This window comes from Dromiciops gliroides, chromosome 3 (genome assembly GCF_019393635.1).
Source record: "Dromiciops gliroides isolate mDroGli1 chromosome 3, mDroGli1.pri, whole genome shotgun sequence".
NCBI classification, from domain to species: Eukaryota; Metazoa; Chordata; class Mammalia; order Microbiotheria; family Microbiotheriidae; genus Dromiciops; species Dromiciops gliroides.
In genome coordinates, this window is record NC_057863.1 from 652,588,391 (window position 1) to 652,598,132 (window position 9,742).

The 9,742-nt window shown below is 37.9% G+C and overlaps 1 protein-coding gene across 1 annotated transcript in view; it reads left to right on the top strand.

Moving 5' to 3' along the window:
- Nucleotides 1-723: 723 nt before the first annotated feature.
- The window catches only part of LOC122748299 (vomeronasal type-2 receptor 26-like), a 23,688-nt gene continuing 14,669 nt past the window's right edge, over nt 724-9,742 (top strand). The window contains exons 1-2 of the mRNA XM_043993962.1: nt 724-999; nt 3,961-4,749. Coding sequence (XP_043849897.1) covers nt 856-999; nt 3,961-4,749 — 933 coding nt within the window. The 5' untranslated portion in view covers nt 724-855. The remainder of the gene's footprint in view (nt 1,000-3,960; nt 4,750-9,742) is intronic.

Below are 9,742 nucleotides of genomic sequence, written 5' to 3' on the forward strand. Positions count from 1 at the left end.
TTGTCTCTGGTGGGGGAGGAGAGTTCTGGGAAGGGTTCAGGAGAAAGATAGATATAGATAGATAGATAGATAGATAGATAGATAGATAGATAGATAGATAGATAGATAGATAGATATACATATGTATGCATTTCTATACACACACATAAATATATATGTTGCACATATATGAGTTAATTAGGTCTTATTTATATAGTAATTATACTTAAACAAATTTGTCATATATATTATTTATATAAATTGACATGCATACATTATTTATAAAACAGTTATTTTAAGATTTCAAATACTAAGTTATATGTATTAGAATATATCCAGGCATATCTCAATGTAATAATGTAGAAAATTTACATTATACATGTCATATATATGTATATGTATGTATTATCTTATATCTGATATAAGTATAAAATATAATTATATATCACCAAGTCTCACATGTGAAAGCTGTGTCATCCGGTTTCCTTACCTGCAGAATTGGGATAATAATCACACTACTCACCTCTACCATTGGATTGTTGTGAGGAGAAGGTTTTGTTAAGCTTAAAACATGATGGAAAGGGAAACTCTTTTTCGTATGACTGGAAATAGTTACTATTGGGGAAATCAGTGTAGAGTGGGGGATAGAGCAAGGAGGACATTTTCTTCCCTATAGTTATCTGCAAGTGGAAGTAAATACTAACTTTCTGTATTTCATCCTCACTCAGCTTTTCATCCTGGGGTTACGCAGCCTCCCAGGGCTTTGTCTTTGCCATTGAGGAGATCAACAGAGATGTCTACCTGCTCCCCAACCTCACCCTGGGATTCTCCATCTGGGACTCTGGGGACTCTATTGCTGGGGCTTTCCTGGGAACCATGGACTTCCTGACTGGGCAGGGGAAGCCTGTCCCCAATTATAGCTGCAGAGCCCGCCCTCCTCCGACTGCCCTCATCGGGGAACTTCGTTCTGCTCTGTCTATACCTATGGCTAGATTGTTGGGACTTTATAATTTCCCCCAGGTGAGTGATGCCAAGGCCTTTTCCTATTGCTTTCAATCCTCCTTCTATCTTCCATATTCTTGCAATCTTTGGAAATATTAAATATTCTCTGACTTCACTGAATGAAGAAGGCCTTTACACACCAAGTTCCCATTAATAGTCAGTCAATAATATTTATTAAGCATCTACTTACTATGCAGTGCTAGGGCACTTCCTTCAGTGCTTGGCAGGTGTTTAATACATAAGGATACATAAACAATAATACATAAAGATACATAAAGTAGCTAAACACATTCCCTACACTCTGGGAGCTCACAATCAATTGATACTTCTTTCTTTTTATATCATGTTCATTTTTCAATGTTATGTTTCCTGAACCCTCTCTAGGAATATAGAACCAAATTTAAAGTGACTAATACAATAACTGCTTTTGACATTGTATACAATATCCTGCATCTGTAGTTCACTACCCTTCTCTCAGAATATTTCTATACCATTCTTTTTGTTTTGTTTTGTTTTGTTTTTGTTTTTGTTTTTGCGGGGCAATTGGGGTTAAGTGACTTACCCAGGGTCACACAGCTAGTAAGTGTTAAGTGTCTGAGGCCGGATTTGAACTCAGGTGCTACTGAATCCAGGGCTGTTGCTCTATCCACTGCGCCACCTAGCTGCCCCTTCTATACCATTGTAAAAAAAGAAAATTACAAAACATTTTCCTCCAAATACCTAGTTGTGGCATCATAGTAGAAATATCATTGTGCCAATTATTACAATGGAAAACATGCAAGATTTGGAGTCAAAGGACCTGGGTTTGAATCTCAACTCTGATGGTCTTTGTGCTTTGGGGCAAATCATTCAACCCATCACGACTTCATTTCCCTAATGTTAAAATGACGGCATGGGACTATAATCATAACCTTCCAGTTCTTTCTAGCTTTGAATATATGACCCACACAGATTGCAAACCTCATAATTTTCACAGATGGGATTCCATAGAATCATTGAATATCACAGATACAGAGGACCTTAGAACATAGAATGTCAGACCTCAAATGATCCTTGGAGATCATCTAATCAAAAGGCTTCATTTTAAAGATTAGGAACTGAACTTTAAAATTAGTCCAAAAAACAGCTGGTTAGGCTGGAATTTACACCCCTTGTCACCAGCCCAAAAATTCAGGTTTCTCTGCATCCCACTAGGGTTTCTACATATCCATCTAGTCCACACTTTTCTTTGCTACACTCATCGGTTCTAGATTTCTCCATCCTGCTTGCTCAGGGAATGATGATATTCCAGCTGGAGCCACTGTGGGAGAAGACCTGGGATGCCATGACAGCTACTTCCAAATATTTGAAGGATTGGCATGGAGAAGAGAGATTAGATTTGGTCAATAGGCAGAGAGAATGGGCCCAAATATTCTAACCATAGCGAGTGGTGGGAAAATTCAAGGCATGTAAATAAGGGCACAAAAAATACAGTGAATTTAGACATAGCAGAGGTGATGGAAGAATAAAACATCAACTGAAGTAGGGTGAACTTAAACTGTGAAATTGATTGCCTTGGAAGGTAATGGGTTTCTCATTACTTGAGATCTTCAAGCATAGGTTTGGTGACCACTTTTCAAGGTTGTTGCATTTGCACTGAGGCTTTCTCTTTGCATATGGAATGGACTAAATGTGCTATGAGATTCCTTCCAATTCTAGATTTTGATTCTATTGAATTGAGGGCTGGGTCTGGAATCAGAAAGACCTCACTTTGAATCTTGCTTCAGATACTTAACAGCTGTGACCCTGGACAAATCAAAATTAGCCTTTATCTCTGTTTCCTTCATGGTAAAATGAGGATAATAATAGCCATTACCTCCCAGGTTTATTTTTATGATTAAATGAGATAATATTAATAAAGTGCTTTGCACAGTGCCTGGAACAAAACAATTGTTCAATAAATGCTTATTTGGGGGCAGCTAGATGGCTCATTGGATAGAGTGCTAGGCCTGGAGTCTGGAAGAGCTGAATGATCCTGGACAAGTCATTTAATCAAGTTTGTCTCAGTTTCTTTGTCTGTAAAATGAGCTGAAGAAGGAAATAGCAAACCACTCCTGTATCTTTTGCAAGAAAACCCCAAAAGGGGTCATGAAGAGTTGGACACAACTGAAATGACTGAACAACAACAAAAATGCTTATTTCCTTCTTTGTTTTTAATTTGACATGGGCAATGTGCTTACTAGTTTACTGGACTAGACTTATTTCTTACAAAGAAGGGTTTGCATTTGGTGTGTGGGGTTAGCAATATAGATGAAAGAAGCTAAGGAGCAAAAGAAAATAATAAAAAACAAAGTACACAGAAGAAAAGAGAAAGACATATCAGAAGGGATGACCACAAACACAGCATATTTCCTCTACCATGTTCAAATTGATGTAAATGTAAAATGTAAACTAAAGAGGTTAAATTTTCATAAGCAATTGTTGCTTTTTATCTTTTATTATTCTTATGACATTTGTTCATGATTAAGTTCATAAGTTTAAAAAATGGAGAGTAACTTTACATGCTGGGAGAATTGGAAATTTTAAGGCACATGATGGCTACAAATACAGTAAGTATTCATTAATGTTAGTAATGTAGCACAACGACCACCACAGTTTCATAGACCTCGTGATAAAACCTGTTCCCAGATAGAGAGCTAATGGACAGCTAATATCAGATTGAAAGATATTTTCTTTCCCTTTTTTTTTCTTCCTTTATCTTTGGACATGGCTAATATAAGAATTTGTTTTTTATGACTATACATATTTGTAATGAGTTCTGTTGCTCTTACTTTCTCAATGGGAGGGAGAGAAAGGAGAGAATAATATTGAATGAAAAAAAATTTACCAAGGATTAAATAACTAATTTGCATGTGGCTTGTATAAAATAAACTATAATCTTGGAAAGAAAAATATCTTTCTGAGTGTCTTTCATCCCCAGAAAATGTCTTTTCCTTCCAGATCAGCTATGCATCCAGTGTAGTCAGCCTGAGTGATAAGACTCACTTCCCTTCCTTCCTGAGAACAAACCCCAGTGATGAAGCCTGGGTCCGAGGTGTTGCCTCCTTGCTGAACCATTTTGGCTGGATTTGGGTAGGAATTATCTCAGATGATGATGATTTTGGTCATCAAGGAGGCTCCCTGGTGAGTGCTGAGATGGAGAAGTTTGGCATCTGCCAGGAATTCCTCATTTGCCTTCCAAACTACTATTTGCAAGAATCTTTCCAGCAGGGCTTCCATGTAGTGATGAGATCGACAGCCAAAGTTATCATTGAGATTATGAGCACTTTGAGTTTACTTAGCTTCTTAGATATGTTCCCATTTCATGATATTGTTGGAAAGATCTGGATAAAAAAGTATATCCAATATATTGAGTTGAGGAGCTATAACCCAGATAGTTCTCAAAGTATCAGCACTTCTCTGCCTCAACAGACAATTCAAGGATTCCCAAAATTTAGTCATCAGTATCCAGACAAGACCCAAGCATTTTGGGAAAAGAAAATAAGACAGAGTCCTTGTCCCATAGGGAATCACACCAAGATGGCAGGACAGTTTTGCTCAGGATCAGAGCATGTGCAGGGCCAAGACATTCCCTTGCTGGATATGGGTCATTGTACTATAGCCTACAGTTCCTACAAAGCAGTGTACAGTGTGGCCCATGCACTCCAGGACCTGAGCTCCTGTGAGCTACGAGAGTTGCCCATTGGAAACAAGATGTGCCCAGAGGTCATGACCTTCAGTCCCTGGCAGGTGAGAGACCCCTTGTAAGATTATGACCACGCATTTGTAGCCACTTGAGATGGGAGCAAAGTGGACAAAACATTTAGCTAGTTTTAAGGGTACCTCACAATGGTGAATATAAATGATCCTGTTGATTCAGGATCTAAAAAGGATCAACATGGCTGTATATTGGTACAACTATAGAGATTAAATATGAGGAAGATAAATAGAAGTAAATTCTTGAGTTTAAAAAAAATTGATTACCCAAATACAGAATGGGGAGGTGTGTCTAAAATGTTTAATGTAAGGAGAAATATCTTAATAATTAAAGCTACATCAAAGTGTAATGGGCTGCTTCAGGAGGTAGGGGGTTCCCTTTCATTAGAGGTCTTTCACCAAAGATTGAAAGGACAATTATTTGGCAATTCTTCACTTGCCCAATGACTACTGTTATGCTTTCCAATGCTAAAATTTCATCATTCTCATTCTATGATCTAGGGGTATAGATCACAAATCCTGCATGAGAATCTCTACTTTTATTCATTTGTTCATTCATCTATTTGTTTGTTTATAGAGTAAGTGGTTGATTCTTACTATTCACGTAACCTTGGACAAATGACTCAATCTCCCAAGGCCTCTGTTTCCTTATCTACGAATGAGAGTCTTAGACTAAATGGCCTGCAAAGTGACTTCTAGATCTAGGACCATGATGCTGTGATCCTAGGACCTCTGATTTCATTAGTGTGTGAATATATGATTGAGAAAATTCCCTCAACCAATTCATTGTTGTTCAGTCATTTCAGTCACTCATTTGTTTTGTTTTTTGTTTTTTTCTTGTGATAGATACTAGAGTGGTTTGCCATTACCTTCTCCAACTCATTTTACAGATAAAAAAACTGAGGAAAGAAGAATTAAGTGAAGTAAACTGAGGCAAACAGGGTTAAGTGACTTGCCGAGGCTCACATAGCCAGTAAGTGTCTGAGGCTGTATTTGAACTCAGATCTTCCTGACTCCAGTCCCAGAACTCTCTTCAATGAGCCATCTAGTTGCTCCTCCACTAATGCTTGGCAGCAACTGTTGTATAACTTACAGAGAATTGTATGAGGAAGGTGAAATAGGTAAGATTTGAATCCAATTTTGGTAGACACTATATCATGGTGACTTTCATTCTGAAAACTTCCAGGAAAGATTGAGAAAGATCATATTGAGGATGTGAATCAAGCCATCAGAGCATCTTTAAAGAACTCATTCTCATCCGAGGTCATCTATGACACTTCTAGAAAACTCAGATTATTAACTTCTTTCTCATAATAAACCATAATCGGCTTTTTCTGTAATACCCACCAACTGCTCCCAGTTCTGTCTTCCTGCAGCCAAGTAGAACAAATCTTCTTCCTTCTCCACTGAACAACCTCTGCATTATTTGAAGGCAACCATCACATTTGCCCAAAAGCTTTCATTCCTTAGGCCAACCTGCCCATATTCCTTCAACTCATCCATCTCTGGTGTGGTTTCCAGTGCCCTAGTCATCAGACAGGAAACATGGTACCTAGAATTGAACACAGCACTCCAAATGTAGACTGTCTAGCTTAGAAAACTGCAGGACATTCATTTCATCATCTCTGTATTAATACATCCTAAAAACATAAAAAAAAACCATTTTTTATTCTCACAAATGGGGTAGACATGACTTTCTCAGGACAAACCTTTTAAACTGTGTACAAAAAACTTATGTTTAGAGCCAACCAGCTGAGTGAGAGAAGACTCCAAATTTCAGAGCTGAGAAAGAATCACTCCATGTCATACAGGGCAGCTAGGTGGCTCAGTGGATAAAGCACCGGCCCTGTATTCAGGAGGACCTGAGTTCAAATCCAGCCTCAGACACTTGATACTAGCTGTGTGACCCTGGGCAAGTCATTTAACCCTCTTTGCCCCGCCCCCCCCAAAAAAGACTATGGTGAATGGGATATTTGCTTCAGTAAGAGAGAAGGGTAAATGTTCCGATTTAGAGGGAGTGGGGAAGAGTGTATATATGAATAATACAGACCAGTGAACTTGACTTAAATTCCTTTCAAGATTGCAAATCAAATTATTAAAGGGATGCTAAACAAAGATGTAAAATAGGAAACAGCAATTTAAAGAGCTAGCTAGTTTCACCAGATTTAGGACATGCCAACTTCTTTCTTTCAAAGTATTTTACAATCCTGGTAGAAGGTGAAATACTATAGATAGAACTTATTCAATTTTTACAAAGCATTTAGGAAAAAAAATTTGTTTTGGAAAATGTGAAGAGATTTGGATTAGATAAAAATACAAATAGGTAGATTCAGAACAAGTTGCGTGATTGGATGCAATAGATATTAAAAGGTTAATTGTCAACTTAGGGAAAAGGTCTCCAGAAGTGTTCCCCAGGGATCTGAATTTACCTCTGTGCTATTTAATATTTTTATTAGTGTCTTAGATAAAAGCATACACGGCATACTTATCAAGTTTTACAGGTGACATAAATAGGATCCATCACGTTGAATGACGCTGTGATTGTTTAAAAAAAAAATATCTCAGGGCAGCTAGGTGGTGCAGTGGATAGAGCACTGGCCCTGGAGTCAGGAGTGCCTGAGTTCAAATCCGGCCTCAGATGATTGACACTTACTAGCTGTGTGACCCAGGGCAAGTCACTTAACCCCAATTGCCTCACTAAAAAAAAAAAAAAAAAAAGGAAAGAAAGTAAAAGAAAAAAAAGATCTCAACAAGCTGGAATAATGGATAAAATGTAATATGATTAAAATATAGAAGTGATCATGTACATTTTTACAGTGGGGTTGAAAAAATTAGTCTGACAAGGTCAAGTTGGGAGAATAGTTGGCCATTCCAAAAATATCTGCAGGATTTAGGGAACTACAAGTTCCACCTAAGGCAACCATCTAATATGATAGTCAAAAAATAATAATTAATGTTCTTCTAGGGTTCACTGAAAGAGGCATAGCATCCATCAATCCAGGCCTTTGGCCTGGGTCCCAGTCAGGCCACATCGAGGGTACTGGGCACCAGACTTTAGGAAAAGCACTGAAAAACTGATGCTCAATCACACTCTAGCATTGAGCCTAGGGATCCTTATCCTAGAGAACATAAGATCTATGTGAAGGACTGTCAGAGGGAAGGGTCATTATACTGGTATGGTTTGGCCCCCTAGAGAAGAACTAGAAACCTTCAAGGAAAGGTGCAGAGACGTAGTGTCCGGAAAATTTTTAAGTCCGACGGAAGAACGAAAACAACAAAGTTTCCAGGCTGAAGCAAATAGGTTTATTGAGAGAGTTTTAGTCTCCCAATAAAGCCGGTCATCCAGGCTTGCACCTGAAAGACCCAGAATTACAAAATCCATGAGTTTATATACCCTTCCAAAAGTTACACTTGTACAACATTTTATCATTATTAGTTGTGCTTCTAAAATTAAAAGATATTCTTAGGAAATATGAGGAATTACCTAAATGACTATAAATGTCAGCATTATGATAACAATAGGGTGGGTCACTGTTAGGCCACTGGTCAGCAACGTGAACTCTTTATAGAGAAGTATGTCACTCGTGATTACTAAAATATAGCATTGCTGACTACTATATCTTGTGATATTACCTAATGCTTGACATCAGAAAGTTAGACAGAGGAAAGACTTAACCTTTTGACCTTATGTAATTGTAACAAAATAATATCTAAATATAATAAATCACAATTTTTTAGTTAATATATTGATTATTATTTTAATCAAATTACTTATAACTATGGTGAATCTCTTATAACTAAGGGATGGGGAAAATCTCATTCACATTATATTAAAGCTCAATGTCAAGTGAAATGCCAATTAGGTGGATCCCAAAGTGGAAAGGGCTACTTCAAGAGGAAGGGCAATTCTTACAGCATTAGCATTGGTCAGCAATGTTGTGGAGGGAATTTTTGTTCTGATACAGGTTGGACTAAGTCATCAAGTCAAGAAGCAGATTAAGTACATACCATATACCAGGCACTGTGATAAATGCTGGGAATATCAATGTAGTCTCTGAGGTCCCTGTTAACTCTAACATTCTGAGTCTCTATCCCAAAGCCTTTTCCCCAGACCTGACAGAACATTATTTTAAAAATATTATTTTCTCTGGGTTAAAAAAAAAAATTTCAATCTACAGTTATCCCTTCCTCATCACCTGGGTTATGGCTGTACTGCTCTGGCAATCTGGATAATCTGCATAAAAATATTTGGCCCTCCCTTCATGCCAGAGAAGAAGTCTGATTTTTTTTTCCTTTATGGGGTGTTTATAGTACCTTATTATAAATTTGGGTTAACTATCTGGTCATAGGCTTTGTGTTGTCTCCTGGCCTTCATGCATCATCTGCAGCTTCCACAAAACTCCCCCCAAATTCCCATTTAATTTCTTATGCTGACCCATGACATATCAAAACCACAATGGTGAAAGTCATGATGTGGAAGGAATAACTGTAGTTATTCTTCCCACACCCCCACCCCCTGCCTTCCAGAGAGCCATCCAATAACAAAAATAGTATTTTTAGAGAGGAAGAAAATTCAGCAGAACTAGTGTTCTAAACCCCACTCTAGCTTCTACATGGCATGTTCTGACATTGCTCCATCTTCCCAGCTCTGACTCTATGCTCCCAGGCCCAGTCCACTTCTGATATTTTATTTTTCTAGTTCTGATGTTTTGTAATTCAGTGATTCTTATGCCTAACATGGTCTTATTATTCTTTCCCTTAATTCTCCACTAAGGCTTTTCAACCCCAGCCTTGGATCAGTGGTAACAAGGAAAGAAGGGTTTTCTTATGTCTTAAAAAGAGGAAAAGAAAGAGCCTTCAGCACCCTTAAGGTTTGGGCTTAGGGTGGTGATAGCAAAGAAATAAAGGGGGAAAAAAAACCTCCCTGAAAGATGAGTTTTGGGTCATTTAGTGATTGGGTAGACAGAGACATATTCCAGAAAGCTTTCTTGTTTCTAAGCTGGCATTTCTTCCTATGGGAAAAGTT